At 45.3% G+C, this 18,260-nt stretch overlaps 1 protein-coding gene across 2 annotated transcripts; it reads left to right on the top strand.

Moving 5' to 3' along the window:
* Positions 1-270: 270 nt before the first annotated feature.
* On the top strand, positions 271-17,773 carry LOC117465899 (5-hydroxytryptamine receptor 5A-like). 2 transcript variants are annotated; one of them, XM_034108992.2, is made up of 3 exons: positions 271-402; positions 10,247-11,008; positions 17,122-17,773. In XM_034108992.2, exons 2-3 carry the CDS (start codon positions 10,301-10,303, stop codon positions 17,452-17,454), a joined length of 1,041 nt encoding a protein of 346 aa, XP_033964883.1. In that variant the 5' UTR covers positions 271-402; positions 10,247-10,300; the 3' UTR covers positions 17,455-17,773. The 2 variants fall into 2 exon arrangements, with proteins under 2 accessions (XP_033964883.1, XP_033964884.1); XM_034108993.2 differs by lacking the exon at positions 271-402 and adding an exon at positions 436-522.
* Positions 17,774-18,260: the final 487 nt, after the last annotated feature.

The raw sequence follows: 18,260 nt of genomic DNA, 5'->3' as shown, positions 1-18,260 counted from the left end.
ATTTGACCGGGAGAAACCAAAGTAAGGGGGGAGTAACGAACACCACAGAAGTACAGTACTTGAGTAAATGTACTTAGTTACTTTACACCACTGATGGTATCATGCATCATAAAGCAGCAGGTCTCGTGTCTCCTCGGGAAACCTGTGATCTCCGCAGAATAAAGACAGAGAGTTTCTCCCACGCAGAAAGTGCGCTGTTTATCATCTGAACCGGAATCCCCCCCTTTGCGATAAGTGCGTGGTTCATTCCAGCGGCTGCGTTTCCTCAGTGCGAGGTGTGTTTGTGTTGTCCCTCCGCACACACGCACACACTCACGCACGCGGAGTGGATTTCGATGGAGCGGTTAAGACCGAGAACGCATCATCTCATGGAGGACTGCTTTACGCCGAACTGTCGCTGAGGTAGGTTCGTGAATCGCTGATTTCTAACAGATTGTGTGTGCATTAAAATCCCAACATGTTTCTAAGTGCAGAGAGGAAGCCACATGGGACCACGTGAGCTCCGAGGGGAATATGTTTACGGTAAAGTTATTATTAATTAATTCTGCAGGAACTGTGTATTTCAATGAATTATTACCTCTGAATCAATTCTCTCTTTGAGTAAGAGGAGCTGGCTTTGAGTATGTTATTCAAAAGCATGTTCAACCCATCGAGAGATAAAGTGCTGAAGCTGCTGAATGCACAGGAGGATTCCATTCCATTACAAGCTCCTTCATTATTCTCATATGAGAGGACACAGCCACATACCTCTCCATGCTTCCACCTGCTACATCTCACAGCTTTCAAGCCTCGGGGAAACTGCATATCCAATGAGTATTACCGTGCCAGAATGAAGAGCTGTGCACAAAGAGAGTGTCTGCAGGTGAAATCACGAGGTTACTAGTATTTTTACACAAAGACAGAAAGGAATCGAGCTGTCAAAGTACTTGTCAAAGTACAAAGTGTACTTTCCACCTGCAGCAGTGATTCTGCTTTGTTTTTAGCAGTCATATAGAAAGTGCCAAAAAGAAAGCATGCAGAGGAAGCAGAAACGAATCAACATCGTCTCGTATGCATTGCAAAGACTATTCTTTGAGCAGATTTAATTTGCAGCTATGAGAACTTAATTTAAAATGCAAAAACATTCATCGTAGTTTCCATCAGTGCCATTCTTGCAAAGGAGGATTTATTTACGCACTTGCTAATTCCTTAATTATAATGAAAGCTCGGCAAACAATATGTTTCTCTGTCATAACCTTATTAATCCTGCTTGTATTAAAAAGTGGACGACCTTATCGTTGTTAATGAGATGTTAATCACCCTGTTTAATTCCTCACAGTTAACTAAAATACCCACAAGGCTTTGCAGCAGATATGCAGCGAACCGCCTGACACTCAAGTCTCAGGACAGAGAATGACCTGAGCTGACACTCGGCATGTAAAGAAACCAGCTGTTATGCTTTGACGTCAGAGCGCGTGATGCCTGTCCGTCAGGGCGTCTCTTCACTCCTCTCTCATGCGTCCTTCTCAACGTGAGTGACAGCCCCTGTCTACGGGAGGGTACGGGGATGTTTGATTGCCTGTTTCCTACACAACGGTTGTCAAATTTCACGGCTATTAGGCTTGTTAATAGGCGCAGGGAGCAGAGGGAGCAGAGAGTGCTTGGCTGGACCCTTTGATTATCGAGGGCATGGTGTGTGATGCTGAGGGACGGTGTCGCATGTCACGTAAACACAGCGCTGACGGGGACATCACTCGTACAGAGATTACCTTTCGATGAGATCGATAACGTGCAGATCACTTTGACCGATCACACTGGGTGTACTGTGTGTGTTAACAGTTTTTCAACACAACGTCCTTCGAGTATTGAGGAGGTTCTGATTGATTAATTACATTTAGCTGACGCTTTTATCCAAAGCGACTTACAATAAGTGCGCTCGACCAACAAAATACAAACTTGAGGAAAACAGAATCATAAAGTACATCAGGCTTCATAGAGCAAAACATTTCAAGTGCTACTCAACTGGCTTTAGAGGAGCCAGTCCTTTGTTAGTATATAAGTGCTTTGTTAGCAGTTCTATCGCTCGAGGTGGAGTCGAGAGAGATGAGTTTCAGTCTGCGCCGGAAGGTGTGTGAGCTTTCTGCTGTCCTGATGTCAATGGGAGCTCATTCCACCATCTTGGAGCCAGGATAGCAAACCCACGTGTTCCTGCTGATGGGAACTTGGGTCCCCCTCGCAGTGTGGGTGCAGCGAGCCGTTTGGCTGATGCAGAGCGGAGTGCACGTGCTGGGGTGCACGGTTTAACCATGTCCTGGATGTAGGAAGGGCCAGATCCATTCGAATTAATGCAATTAATGCGAACTAATGCCAAAAGTCCAGCAAGAATATCATCCTTTTCATTAGATCCTGCTTTTTAAGTCAAACTCAATCATAACCCTTTTCTACTGAAAAAGGGCCGCCCACAACAACAACAACAACAACAACAACAGATGTCTTGCCAATGTGGTTCATTCACTGTCTGATTATCACACAACCCCTGATGTATATATCCCAAAGTGAATGTGTTTTTAGTTTAAAGTGTCTCTGGTCTTACATGTGCTGGTAGCATAGCTAGCTATCGAAGCTAATCTGACCACTTGTTGCATAATATTGTGGCATAAACTATTTTCTACTGTCATATTTCACCGGGCTATTCTTCAATATGATCTTACTTATGATAGTTTGACATGGCTATAGTAAAAGAACAAGAGAAAGTTATACCGCTGCTTGCAAAACGATGATAATAGCAAATGGGTGGTCATTGAATGCGGGTATAAACCCACATGTATGCCTGGATTTATATAAGTGTGTTTTTATATTATTGTGTAGTAACGTTCGAGTCAATTTGCAACACAAAGAACTCGTTTGAAATCGAGCACTGGCTCCGAACTGGAAAAGGGTATCGGAGACAATTGTTTCAATGATATGCACTCGTTAAGGACACTTACACTGCACTCAGAGCACTGGGGGAAAGAAAAGCCGCTATATTACAGTGCCACGAGGACTAGAATTATTACATGGGATTATATTCAAGACTGGTTTATCAACAATCCATGAAAGATTGTTCGAACAGCTAAAGCATGAGTTTTATTTATTTATAAGTATGAAATTATAATGAATGATTACCATCTTATGAGGGTGTTAAATTAGGCACGTCTAAATATGCTTTCCAAAACACGAGGCATGAAATCATGATTGCCCCGAGTGATGCTGCTTCTTCTGTGAATCAGTTATCATCGTTTTAGACAAACACTTCATAAGTTTGTAGTTGATTTATGTTATTAAAGGGGCCCTACTGTATATCAGTGTGTAGTGTCTCTACTTTAAAGAGTCCTCTCCTGCTGATGTCCAGGTGTATATCAGTATGTAGTGTCTCTACTTTAAAGAGTCCTCTCCTGCTGATGTTCAGGTGTATATCAGTATGTAGTGTCTCTACTTTAAAGAGTCCTCTCCTGCTGATGTTCAGGTGTATATCAGTGTGTAGTGTCTCTACTTTAAAGAGTCCTCTCCTGCTGATGTTCAGGTGTATATCAGTATGTAGTGTCTCTACTTTAAAGAGTCCTCTCCTGCTGATGTTCAGGTGTATATCAGTATGTAGTGTCTCTACTTTAAAGAGTCCTCTCCTGCTGATGTCCAGGTGTATATCAGTATGTAGTGTCTCTACTTTAAAGAGTCCTCTCCTGCTGATGTTCAGGTGTATATCAGTATGTAGTGTCTCTACTTTAAAGAGTCCTCTCCTGCTGATGTTCAGGTGTATATCAGTGTGTAGTGTCTCTACTTTAAAGAGTCCTCTCCTGCTGATGTTCAGGTGTATATCAGTATGTAGTGTCTCTACTTTAAAGAGTCCTCTCCTGCTGATGTTCAGGTGTATATCAGTGTGTAGTGTCTCTACTTTAAAGAGTCCTCTCCTGCTGATGTTCAGGTGTATATCAGTATGTAGTGTCTCTACTTTAAAGAGTCCTCTCCTGCTGATGTTCAGGTGTATATCAGTATGTAGTGTCTCCACTTTAAAGAGTCCTCTCCTGCTGATGTTCAGGTGTATATCAGTATGTAGTGTCTCTACTTTAAAGAGTCCTCTCCTGCTGATGTTCAGGTGTATATCAGTATGTAGTGTCTCTACTTTAAAGAGTCCTCTCCTGCTGATGTTCAGGTGTATATCAGTATGTAGTGTCTCTACTTTAAAGAGTCCTCTCCTGATGATGTTCAGGTGTATATCAGTATGTAGTGTCTCTACTTTAAAGAGTCCTCTCCTGCTGATGTTCAGGTGTATATCAGTATGTAGTGTCTCCACTTTAAAGAGTCCTCTCCTGCTGATGTTCAGGTGTATATCAGTATGTAGTGTCTCTACTTTAAAGAGTCCTCTCCTGCTGATGTTCAGGTGTATATCAGTATGTAGTGTCTCTACTTTAAAGAGTCCTCTCCTGCTGATGTTCAGGTGTATATCAGTATGTAGTGTCTCTACTTTAAAGAGTCCTCTCCTGCTGATGTTCAGGTGTGTATCAGTATGTAGTGTCTCTACTTTAAAGAGTCCTCTCCTGCTGATGTTCAGGTGTATATCAGTATGTAGTGTCTCTTCTTTAAAGAGTCCTCTCCTGCTGATGTTCAGGTGTGTATCAGTATGTAGTGTCTCTACTTTAAAGAGTCCTCTCCTGCTGATGTTCAGGTGTATATCAGTATGTAGTGTCTCTACTTTAAAGAGTCCTCTCCTGCTGATGTTCAGGTGTATATCAGTATGTAGTGTCTCCACTTTAAAGAGTCCTCTCCTGCTGATGTTCAGGTGTATATCAGTATGTAGTGTCTCTACTTTAAAGAGTCCTCTCCTGCTGATGTTCAGGTGTGTATCAGTATGTAGTGTCTCTACTTTAAAGAGTCCTCTCCTGCTGATGTTCAGGTGTGTATCAGTATGTAGTGTCTCTACTTTAAAGAGTCCTCTCCTGCTGATGTTCAGGTGTATATCAGTATGTAGTGTCTCTTCTTTAAAGAGTCCTCTCCTGCTGATGTTCAGGTGTGTATCAGTATGTAGTGTCTCTACTTTAAAGAGTCCTCTCCTGCTGATGTTCAGGTGTATATCAGTATGTAGTGTCTCTTCTTTAAAGAGTCCTCTCCTGCTGATGTTCAGGTGTATATCAGTATGTAGTGTCTCTACTTTAAAGAGTCCTCTCCTGCTGATGTTCAGGTCTATATCAGTATGTAGTGTCTCTACTTTAAAGAGTCCTCTCCTGCTGATGTTCAGGTGTATATCAGTATGTAGTGTCTCTTCTTTAAAGAGTCCTCTCCTGCTGATGTTCAGGTGTGTATCAGTATGTAGTGTCTCTACTTTAAAGAGTCCTCTCCTGCTGATGTTCAGGTGTATATCAGTATGTAGTGTCTCTTCTTTAAAGAGTCCTCTCCTGCTGATGTTCAGGTGTGTATCAGTATGTAGTGTCTCTACTTTAAAGAGTCCTCTCCTGCTGATGTTCAGGTGTATATCAGTATGTAGTGTCTCTACTTTAAAGAGTCCTCTCCTGCTGATGTTCAGGTGTATATCAGTATGTAGTGTCTCTACTTTAAAGAGTCCTCTCCTGCTGATGTTCAGGTGTATATCAGTATGTAGTGTCTCTTCTTTAAAGAGTCCTCTCCTGCTGATGTTCAGGTGTGTATCAGTATGTAGTGTCTCTACTTTAAAGAGTCCTCTCCTGCTGATGTTCAGGTGTATATCAGTATGTAGTGTCTCTACTTTAAAGAGTCCTCTCCTGCTGATGTTCAGGTGTATATCAGTATGTAGTGTCTCTACTTTAAAGAGTCCTCTCCTGCTGATGTTCAGGTGTATATCAGAATGTAGTGTCTCTACTTTAAAGAGTCCTCTCCTGCTGATGTTCAGGTGTATATCAGTATGTAGTGTCTCTACTTTAAAGAGTCCTCTCCTGATGATGTTCAGGTGTATATCAGTATGTAGTGTCTCTACTTTAAAGAGTCCTCTCCTGCTGATGTTCAGGTGTATATCAGTATGTAGTGTCTCTACTTTAAAGAGTCCTCTCCTGCTGATGTTCAGGTGTATATCAGTATGTAGTGTCTCTACTTTAAAGAGTCCTCTCCTGCTGATGTTCAGGTGTATATCAGTATGTAGTGTCTCTACTTTAAAGAGTCCTCTCCTGCTGATGTTCAGGTGTATATCAGTATGTAGTGTCTCTACTTTAAAGAGTCCTCTCCTGCTGATGTTCAGGTGTATATCAGTTGTCGCGTTCACACCGCCGGGACTACTCAGTGCCGGGAACTCTTTTGGAACTCTTTTGGTACTTTGTAGTCCCTGCTAGAGAGGTGGTACGAACCTGGTGACAAAAGAGTGCCAATTTCTATTCTATTCCTATTGGCTGGGCGAATTGCAAACCACGCCCCGTTAGACTCTGAATTTGTTTTGTTAGGCAGCCATTTTTTTCCTCGCTACAAAACCACATCCACACCTGAGCGAGTCGTTTTTTGTACTTTAAAGCAGTTCTGACCACACGTACTGCAGCACCGGAGCGGTGGAATGATGAGGAAGTGTCTGCGCTTCTGGCAATTTACTCCAAGGACGGGATGCAGCAGCTTCTACAGAAAGCAGTTCCCAACTCCAAATGTTTTGAGCGATGTTCGCTACTTGAGCTGGGAATCGTGCACAGTGCACACGGATGCCGGGTAGAAATAAAGAAACTCAGGCAGGACTATAAAAAAATTAAAGACCACAATAATAAGAGTGGTAACGATTTTCTATTGTTATTATATATATATATTGCCACTGTTTTTTAATACTGACACCTAACTTGCACTAAGGCGTGTCTGCTGCTATATATATTGCCACTGTTACATTGTTTTGAAACTACTTACACTTTATTTTACATTGCACACTGTTATTTAACTTCAATGTACATGCATACGACACACTGGAACAGCATGATGCCGTTATTGTTCTGTCTTGACTGTGCAATAAAACAAACAAACTGGCGAAGCTTTATTTATTGTGTCCCACCCCAAATTTGCAGAATAGAAGAATGTGAGAGCAGACAGGTGTCGGTGGTTGAATTGATCAGAAACACAAGTCTTACACATACACACAAGTCATTGATCATGTCATTTGTTTTAGATAAATAAGGGAAACACACCAAACAAGGGTTGATGTCCTTTTCCAAGATCAGCCTGAGGGGGCGATATATACTAAATACATAAAGATAAAGTCCATAGTTATAATGGGGTATTTTATTTGTAAATTACCCTTATGAACTCCATCATGTCTGAGGTCGGAAAGTAAACAAACGCCTCATACAGCGGATGGGCTTTATACTCCCTCCCCCCCCGTGTAGTTCTTCTTCTCTCGTTTTTTTGTTGTACTCGCCGTGAAGTGGTTTTGCGGCCTGCCAGTAAACCCAGAGAAGAAGAAGACGAAGTGACGTCAGCGTAATCGTGCCTCAGGGAAAGTACTGCGGTGTGAATGCGATTGGCACTAGCCCCCTGGCGGATTTAGTGCCGTGGTACTTTAGTGGTACTTTAGTGCCGGCACTAAAGTACCGCAAGTCCTGCGGTGTGAAAGCGGCTAGTGTGTAGTGTCTCTACTTTAAAGAGTTCTCTCCTGCTGATGTTCAGGTGTATATGAGTATGTAGTGTCTCTACTTTAAAGAGTCCTCTCCTACTGATGTTCAGGTGTATATCAGTGTGTAGTGTCTCTACTTTAAAGAGTTCTCTCCTGCTGATGTTCAGGTGTATATGAGTATGTAGTGTCTCTACTTTAAAGAGTCCTCTCCTACTGATGTTCAGGTGTATATCAGTGTGTAGTGTCTCTACTTTAAAGAGTTCTCTCCTGCTGATGTTCAGGTGTATATGAGTATGTAGTGTCTCTACTTTAAAGAGTCCTCTCCTGCTGATGTTCAGGTGTATATCAGTATGTAGTGTCTCTACTTTAAAGAGTCCTCTCCTGCTGATATTCAGGTGTATATCAGTATGTAGTGTCTCTACTTTAAAGAGTCCTCTCCTGCTGATGTTCAGGTGTATATCAGTATGTAGTGTCTCTACTTTAAAGAGTCCTCTCCAGCTGATGTTCAGGTGTATATCAGTATGTAGTGTCTCTACTTTAAAGAGTCCTGCTGATGTTCAGGTGTATATCAGTATGTAGTGTCTCTACTTTAAAGAGTCCTGCTGATGTTCAGGTGTATATCAGTATGTAGTGTCTCTACTTTAAAGAGTCCTCTCCTGCTGATGTTCAGGTGTATATCAGTATGTAGTGTCTCTACTTTAAAGAGTCCTCTCCTGCTGATGTTCAGGTGTATATCAGTATGTAGTGTCTCTACTTTAAAGAGTCCTCTCCTGCTGATGTTCAGGTGTATATCAGGATGTAGTGTCTCTACTTTAAAGAGTCCTCTCCTGCTGATGTTCAGGTGTATATCAGTATGTAGTGTCTCTACTTTAAAGAGTCCTCTCCTCCTGATGTTCAGGTGTATATCAGTATGTAGTGTCTCTACTTTAAAGAGGTCTCTCCTGCTGATGTTCAGGTGTATATCAGTATGTAGTGTCTCTACTTTAAAGAGGTCTCTCCTGCTGATGTTCAGGTGTATATCAGGATGTAGTGTCTCTACTTTAAAGAGTCCTCTCCTGCTGATGTTCAGGTGTATATCAGTATGTAGTGTCTCTACTTTAAAGAGTCCTCTCCTGCTGATGTTCAGGTGTATATCAGGATGTAGTGTCTCTACTTTAAAGAGTCCTCTCCTGCTGATGTTCAGGTGTATATCAGCAGTGGGTTGATGAAGCTGAATATTTATGGTATTTTCCAGAGTACTTCGGAGCCTTTTTAGCGGCAGATGAAATTGCACTTGAGAGTTGTAGGTGGGTTGCTTGATGGCTGTTCGAAAACTCAAGAGCTTTCTACTATAGTGAGAAAATCACGTAAGTGCTCAGCTTGTAAACTACAAAGTGCATTTACACAGACGTTAAAACTATTAGCAGCGCTGCATCTTTAACCTTCAGCACATATCGTTTAATCTAATCACTGATGCAAAGGAGAACATTGAGAACTTCGCTAATCACTACATACCACTCGCGCTCCTATTGGCTCTGGTTTCAGACAGAGGGTGAAAAGAGGTGCACAGACCTCAGTCTTTGGTAGTTATGAATTAAATTAGTTAGTGATTGGATACCTTAATTTATTAATGACAAAAGTATCGTATATCAAAGTATAAACATACCATTTTTAGACTATTCCATGTTTGCCTTTAACTCATCTGTGTTTAAGAGTATATATTACAAAATTGGTAAAACGTATTGATGACTTTTTTCTTTATTGTATGCTTTGCCTCTCTGTGCATTTCGAATCCAAATTTGCTGACATCATTATTTCTCGAGATACATGCGATAAAGGCCGACTCAGTCCCCTTAAGAGAGGCCTACATTGCCACCATTTCTGGTTATCAATCAAAAATAATAAATTTGCAGTAAAATATTTGTATTCAACCGTCGTCTTCAGAAATAAACACATTACAGTAACACAGGGGATTGTGCTTTGTCTCAACCTTAGTTCCCCCTAAAACAGGGGTGTCAAACTCAATTTCATCGCGGGCCACATCAGCATTATGGTTGCACTCAAAGGGCCGGTTGTAACTTTAAGACTATATAAAAATACATATATAAATATATCATATATATAAAATAATGTATTATATTACATCATTGCCTCTGCATTGGATTATCATCGGATAGGGTAATAACTTCATAATTAACTACGTCTGAAAGCAGAAGTCTAGGGCAAAAGATTGCAAGTCTTTTCAGTGCGTATGTCCCAAAATGATTTAAAAAGAAAAGCCAAATTCTGGAGAAAAAAGAAATAGAAGTGACATTTTGAAATAAAAATCTAATTCTGAGAAAAAAGAATTCTATGAAAAAATGCAAATTCTGAGAAAAAAGTCATATTTGAGATGCATTGTGGGACATGTAGTTTATGGGCAACGTGCTTCTGTAGCATGTAACCGTATAATAAACATATTATATTCTTTGCAAGCTCTTGTGGGGCCACATAAAATGAAGTCGCGGGCCGAATGTGGCCCCCGGGCCTTGGGTTTGACACCCCTGCCCTAAAACATTCACAATAAATCAAAAAATTTCCCCCATTCACGATATCTCTTATGAAAAGGCAATATTCGATATCGGCTCCGCATACCTTCCTTCCTCAGTTCTGAAAATGCACCTCATATACCGTCTTTAAAACGCTTTCTCCCGCCTCTCTCCCCAGGATGCATCACCTCTCTGCTGCAGAAACTGCCTCCGAGTCCTCTGAGCAGCCACCATGGCGTACCCCAACACCAGCTCACCGACAGCCAACTCCAGTGGACCTCTGGGGGGTCCCGACCACGGGGGAAACATCTACCGGCCGTTCTCTGTCTTCAGCGTGCTCACGCTCACGCTACTGGCCATGCTGGTGGTGGCCACGTTCGTGTGGAACCTGCTGGTGCTGGTGACCATCCTGAGGGTGAGGACTTTCCACCGCGTGCCGCACAACCTCGTAGCATCCATGGCTATCTCCGACGTCATGGTGGCCGCCCTAGTGATGCCGCTCAGCCTCGTCCATGAGCTCAACGGCCGGAAGTGGAAACTGGGACAAGTTCTGTGTCAGGTGTGGATCTCCTTCGATGTTCTCTGCTGCACGGCCAGCATCTGGAACGTGACGGCCATCGCGCTGGACCGCTACTGGTCCATCACCCGGCACCTGGAGTACACTCTGAAGACTCGTAAAAAGATCTCCAACGTGATGATCGCGCTCACCTGGCTGCTGTCGTCCATCATCTCCCTGTCGCCTCTGTTCGGCTGGGGGGAGACCTACACGGAGGGGATGAAGTGCCAGGTGAGCCAGGAGCCGTCCTACACCATCTTCTCCACCTTCGGAGCCTTCTACCTGCCGCTCTGCGTGGTGCTGTTTGTCTACTGGAAGATCTACAAGGCCGCCAAGTTTCGCATCGGCACCCGCAAGACCAACACCATCACTCCCATGGCTGAGGTGATTATACCCATGACATGACATCAATTAGTATACCGGACATAAAAGAAATGTTTCGGTTTTGATTTCATTTTATCGGTTGAAAGCAAATCAGAGCTGAATATCTCTGCCTAAGGCTGTGGGCACACCGATGTCATAGTTCGTAATATTTGTTCAGAAATGGCTGTTTTTAAAAGTATGTGTATATTCATCCAAACTCCAGCCAGAAAACACGCATTTTAAACCTTTCTTGCACCGAAGCATTACGGCCCGTCCACACTACGGCTTCGACAGCTTCAAAAACGGTTTCCAACGCGTCTGCCCATTCAAAGTTTGAATGGGGTGACGTCAATTTTTGCCGAACTGCATTGTGGGAAGCACACACGCTTTCCTGGCGTTCCAGGCTGCAAAAGTTGAGCAATGTTCAACTTCTGAAGCTTTCGGTGGAAGCGTCAGCCAATCAAATCATACGCCAGTACAAGCTCTCGCCAATCAAACCGCTGCTTGTGTGTCAGGGGCGGGAGATTCATGTGATTGGTTGTTGGTCGAGCTTCAGACACGCCCAGCTCCAAGCTTTGTTTGAAGCTGTCGTGTGGACGGGCCGTACATTCCTGGTTGTCTAGGTATTAGGTAATACATGTAGATATCACTGCTGTAGAACAAACAGTACGTGAGAAAGTTGGTAGAAAGCTCCGCAGTTCATTTTGAGTTGAGACTTTTTGCGCCGCAGCTTCAAAAACAAAGTAAGTATAAAGTTGATCAAGTCATGACTTTGAAGACCTGACAACCTTATATCTGAAACTGCCGTGCAGATGGTTTGACACGGTGGCAGAGTAGATAAACCAGCAAGGACAACAGCAGTGAGTGTGCAGGAGGTGCCACAGCGGAGAGAGCGAGGAGACAGCCAGCCGGAGAGAGACTCGATGCAGGAGACACGGCCCACCAGGGGGGCTGAACGCGTTGCCCGAGCGAAGAGGAGAAGCACAATGCGCCTGGCAAGTGCCCAGCATGAGATAGTGAGAGTGGAGAATGTGGAGAAAAGGCCGTCGGGGGAGAAACTGTTTCTCTGAGTCAGTGAAAGAAGTCCCTCCGAATAAAAAAGCTCTGACCTGGGAGCAGTGAGTAAGCGATGTGGAGCATGGGACAGAATAAGAGCCCTGCAGCCTTACCACACGAGGCTGCAGCTTTGTAGTTTCAGCCAGGACACACTGCGAATACATAGAAGACACCAAGTGTGCTGAAAACAGGGCTTTAAATATCGGCTGCTTTTGAACGCACCATCCACTTCTGCCCGGAAAGCAAGAGAGCCACTACAATACAGTACGGAGGCCATCAGATGATTACTCGAGCCTTCTCACAGACATTGGACATGCCTTACACACCCCTCACTAACATACAATTAGCATTGATGTGACACAGAGCGTCCCTGAGGACTCCGAAAGAGCTGCTCGTGGCGAAGATGAGAACCATACTTCAACATAATCCAGCCCCTAAGTGGTTCGACGAAGCCCTGATCAGAGATGTAAAGACGTAGAGAGGACCAGCATCCATTATGCAGGAGGGATGGGAATGCAGAGAATATAAAACAGAGACCCAGGAGGAGGTGAAACCCAACACCAAGTGTGCATGAAGTGAACGGGAACTAAGACTGTCCATACTATAGCTTCACACTTCAAGTATTCGCCCACACTACAGTCGAGCTGACAGAGGACACATACTGGAGGAAGAGATGTCACGGTTTGGGTGATACTATCAGACTGGAATACACACCGTGCAAAGCGAGTTGTTTGGAAGGACTGTTACGATGTGTTGGCCGACAGTCTGTTTCCCATGCAGAACATGTCTCCTTCTCCTCCGGCTGATGCCGCTGACCCACGAGTTACCGGGCAATTATTCATCATGATGAGCTATTCAGCCGCAATCAGGGAAACACAAGCATCGGACGCATGAGCGTACGGGCGAAATATCCTGCTCGGCACCGGCAGCTTGTTCACGTGCGTCGGCAGAAGGTCGAGGGCTATAAATAGCTCCTTTCTGGCTTTGGCGGTTCTCCAATCAGCCGACACGGAATTTCCCCCGTGGAAATCGAATCAGCGCCCACTTTTCACCCGGGGGGGGAATACACCATTCCTAAAGCAAACAGCTTTCCCTTACTAAAGACTTCACACATAGACAGAAGATGGAAATATTTAACATGTAATGCATGTACTTTGAAACCCCCCCCCAAGATATTCGTTATTTACGCAGGTGCAACATCAATTTGCTCGAAATGCTTTAGTTAACCAACTCTGTGTCGAGTTTCATTAAACAGGCAATCACTCCCGTAGCCGGCAATTAAGTGGAATACATTTTATTAGTTTCCCGCAGACAAACACGCAACGTACGGCTCGCATTATACGTGTCTCATTACCCAGCCGAATGTTGTTCTCATCATTTCCCAGCGAACATCGAGGAGTCAGAGCACCGAGAGAGGTGAGAGATAATAGACCGAATGCACCGCTCCATCAACAACACCCACTGAGAGACATTAAGACGTAGAGACAGCAGAGACATTACAAGTATAGTTTCAGAAAGAAGTGTTACGCTAGCTGAAAACATTTCCATCAGCAGAAACACGCCGCAGCTTCAGGAAGGATGCAGATATAAAAACACAAAGGTTCCACGTGAAGAAACGTCTTCAGCAACTTGACAACACGTGCAGCGTTTAGAGGACATTCAGCAACTTGAGGAGACATGGCAGCGTCTGCTGAAAGCTGCAGAAACACAACGGAGACCAGGGGGACACTAAAGAGTGACGCACACATCTGAAGACCAGGGGACACTAAAGAGTGACGTACATATCTGGAGACCAGGGGACACTAAAGAGTGACGCACACATCTGAAGACCAGGGGACACTAAAGAGTGACGTACATATCTGGAGACCAGGGGACACTAAAGAGTGACGCACATATCTGGAGACCAGGGGACACTAAAGAGTGACGTACATAGCTGGAGACCAGGGGACACTAAAGAGTGATGTACATAGCTGGAGACCAGGGGACACTAAAGAGTGATGTACATAGCTGGAGACCAGGGGACACTAAAGAGTGACGTACATATCTGGAGACCAGGGGACACTAAAGAGTGACGCACATATCTGGAGACCAGGGGACACTAAAGAGTGACGTACATAGCTGGAGACCAGGGGACACTAAAGAGTGATGTACATAGCTGGAGACCAGGGGACACTAAAGAGTGACGTACATATCTGGAGACCAGGGGACACTAAAGAGTGACGCACATATCTGGAGACCAGGGGACACTAAAGAGTGACGCACACATTTTGGAGACCAGGGGACACTAAAGAGTGACGCACACAGCTGGGAGACCAGGGGACACTAAAGAGTGACGCACACAGCTGGGAGACCAGGGACACACTAAAGAGTGATGCACACAGCTGGAGACCAGGGGACACTAAAGAGTGACGCACACAGCTGGGAGACCAGGGGACACTAAAGAGTGACGCACACAGCTCGGAGACCAGGGGACACTAAAGAGTGACGCACACAGCTGGGAGATCAGGGGACACTAAAGAGTGACGCACACAGCTGGGAGACCAGGGGACACTAAAGAGTGACGCACACATTTTGGAGACCAGGGGACTCTAAAGAGTGACGCACACAGCTCGGAGACCAGGGGACACTAAAGAGTGACGCACACAGCTCGGAGACCAGGGGACACTAAAGAGTGACGCACACAGCTGGGAGATCAGGGGACACTAAAGAGTGACGCACACAGCTGGGAGATCAGGGGACACTAAAGAGTGACGCACACAGCTGGGAGACCAGGGGACACTAAAGAGTGACGCACACAGCTGGGAGACCAGGGGACACTAAAGAGTGACGCACACAGCTGGGAGACCAGGGGACACTAAAGAGTGACGCACACAGCTGGGAGACCAGGGGACACTAAAGAGTGACGCACACAGCTGGGAGACCAGGGGACACTAAAGAGTGACACACACAGCTGGGAGACCAAGGGACACTAAAGAGTGATGCACACATCTGGGAGACCAGGGGACACTAAAGAGTGACACACACAGCTGGGAGACCAGGGGACACTAAAGAGTGACGCACACAGCTGGGAGACCAGGGGACACTAAAGAGTGACACACACAGCTGGGAGACCAGGGGACACTAAAGAGTGATGCACACATCTGGGAGACCAGGGGACACTAAAGAGTGACACACACAGCTGGGAGACCAGGGGACACTAAAGAGTGACGCACACAGCTGGGAGACCAGGGGACACTAAAGAGTGACACACACAGCTGGAGACCAGGGGACACTAAAGAGTGATGCACACATCTGGGAGACCAGGGGACACTAAAGAGTGACACACACAGCTGGGAGACCAAGGGACACTAAAGAGTGACGCACACAGCTGGGAGACCAGGGGACACTAAAGAGTGACGCACACAGCTGGGAGACCAAGGGACACTAGAGAGTGACGCACACAGCTGGGAGACCAGGGGACACTAAAGAGTGACGCACACAGCTGGGAGACCAGGGACACTAAAGAGTGACGCACACAGCTGGGAGACCAGGGGACACTAAAGAGTGACGCACACAGCTAGTAGACCAGGGGACACTAAAGAGTGACGCACACAGCTGGGAGACCAGGGACACACTAAAGAGTGACGCACACAGCTGGGAGACCAGGGGACACTAAAGAGTGACGCACACAGCTGGGAGACCAGGGGACACTAAAGAGTGACGCACACAGCTGGGAGGCCAGGGGACACTAAAGAGTGACACACACAGCTGGGAGACCAAGGGACACTAAAGAGTGACACACACAGCTGGAGACCAGGGGACACTAAAGAGTGACACACACAGCTGGAGACCAGGGGACACTAAAGAATGACGCACACACAGCTGGGAGACCAGGGGACACTAAAGAGTGACGCACACAGCTGGGAGACCAGGGGACACTAAAGAGTGACACACACAGCTGGAGACCAGGGGACACTAAAGAGTGACGCACACAGCTGGGAGACCAGGGGACACTAAAGAGTGACACACACAGCTGGAGACCAGGGGACACTAAAGAGTGACGCACACAGCTGGGAGACCAGGGGACACTAAAGAGTGACACACACAGCTGGAGACCAGGGGACACTAAAGAATGACGCACACACAGCTGGGAGACCAGGGGACACTAAAGAGTGACGCACACATCTGGGAGATCAGGGGACACTAAAGAGTGATGCACACATCTGGGAGACCAGGGGACACTAAAGAGTGACGCACACACGATGCCGTCGCTCCAACAGAATGCGACCAGGTGGCGTTTGTGTATTTCTGTATTTCGTGACGTGTCCATTTCAAAGGAAGATCTTCAGTTTAGCTGCTGCACCACCTGGAGTGTCTTAAACAATCCAGTGTCCATCCCAGCAGCGCTACGCTTCACCGCTGCTGTAAATGGACCTGTGCTCTTTACTTCCGACACATTGAGCCGGATGCTTCGTCTTTATAAAAAGCCGAACGACCTGGGACACTTCACCCGATAAGAAGAAATAGAGTCCGCCTTGAGTTGAGCTCGGCGACAAATGAGTGAGAAGATTAACATCGACATTTCCTTTCTGTCCTCCTCCTCGCGGGCGAGCGGTGGCTTTGGGAAAAGGCACGAAATGGGCTGCTGGAAAACGCAGATTAAGACACAGCTCCGTGTGTGTGTGTGTGTGTGTGTGTGTGTGTGTGTGTGTGTGTGTGTGTGTGTGTGTGTGTGTGTGTGTGTGTGTGTGAGAGAGAAGAGTTTCAGGGTATAAAAAGGTGGGATATTAAGAAAAATAAATCTGGATATTTGAGGGATTTTTTGGGAGAATTAAAAGGTATGTTTTTGAATAATTTGAGTAAAGAAATCGAATATATCATGATAGAAAAAGTTGGAATATACTGAGAAAATGTATGTCATACAAAAAATTGTGTGTGTGTGTGTGTGTGTGTGTGTGTGTGTGTGTGTGTGTGTGTGTGTGTGTGTGTGTGTGTGTGTGTGTTTGGAGCAGCCTATATTGTGAAAGACATTGCTTTTTCTCAGTCTGACGCTTTAACTCAAAGTGTCCGAGTGCTGAACCGTCTGATCCCTCCCCCAGGTGAAGGATGAAGGCCAGCCGCCTCAGATGGTGTTCACCGTGCGCCACGCCACCGTGACCTTCCAGACGGACGGCGACACGTGGCGCGAGCAGAAGGAGAAAAAGGCGGCGCTGATGGTGGGCATTTTGATCGGCGTCTTTGTACTTTGCTGGATCCCCTTCTTCATCACGGAGCTCATCGTGCCGCTGTGCTCCTGCGACATCCCGCCCGTCTGGAAGAGCATCTTCCTGTGGCTGGGGTACTCCAACTCCTTCTTCAACCCGCTCATATACACCGCCTTCAATAAGAACTACAACAACGCCCTGAGGAACCTGTTCTCTCGGCAGCGCTGAGCCTCTCCGCTCAGACTCCATCACCAGCATCCTCTTCGTCACTCGACCTCCTTCAGATGGACGATTACCCCGAGACTATCTATGAAAAACAATGTCTGTGTGTTGGTTTTATTTGTTGTGCTGAGGTAACCTCACAGCTGGACTGAGACGGGTGTCTGAGCGACTTTACCCGCAAAGAAAGGAATAAAAGTGGATCTTTAAAACGAGGATACAAGCACTCGCTGTTCATCTCTCAAAAAGACAGTTTCGCCACTTTTGAGTTTCAGCCTCTGGGTCGGTTCTTCACTGAAAAGAGAGAATAGTTGAACCAACTTAATTGAATTACTTCAATTGGTAACACACAATTTAATTAAGTTTCTCAAATAAGGTTTTTAAGTATATTAACTCAAATTATTCAAGTCAGATGTAATTAAAATGTGTTTTCTTTCAAATCAACAGTTCGCATTAATCCAGTTATTTGCTTACCCAAAAGTAAGATACTGCTCATTAACAACCTAAAACTACAGTTTCACAACAAGTATTATTTTAAGCAACCTCGGTATTAAATGTTAGTTTACTAAATATAATTTAAATACTTTATTCACAATTAAAATGTTAAGTTGGCTGAAAGACAAATCATGGACTCAAATATAATGTATGTACACTGTAAGGGAAGCTTCTGTGCAGCGATGCAGTGCAGTCACCGACCCAGGAAGGAGACACGGCGGAGCAGGAGCTTCGATGTCAAACGCTGGAGGTTTATTTGGAGTTTCGGCCGGAGGATTCCCATCACAAGTCACACAGCCGCGGTCTGACCGCACGGGAGA

This window comes from Pseudochaenichthys georgianus, chromosome 20 (assembly GCF_902827115.2).
Source record: "Pseudochaenichthys georgianus chromosome 20, fPseGeo1.2, whole genome shotgun sequence".
Taxonomy (NCBI): Eukaryota; Metazoa; Chordata; class Actinopteri; order Perciformes; family Channichthyidae; genus Pseudochaenichthys; species Pseudochaenichthys georgianus.
The sequence above is the reverse complement of the archived record's forward strand: the minus strand, read 5'-3'. Positions and strand labels throughout refer to the sequence as shown.

Excerpts from the sequence above, each read along its gene's own strand:
- LOC117465899 (XM_034108992.2), top strand. The coding sequence starts at position 10,301 with ATGGCGTACCCCAACACCAGCTCACCGACAGCCAACTCCAGTGGACCT. Across the intron at positions 11,009-17,121 it reads CCATCACTCCCATGGCTGAG|GTGAAGGATGAAGGCCAGCC; the intron begins GTGATTATACCC and ends TCCCTCCCCCAG.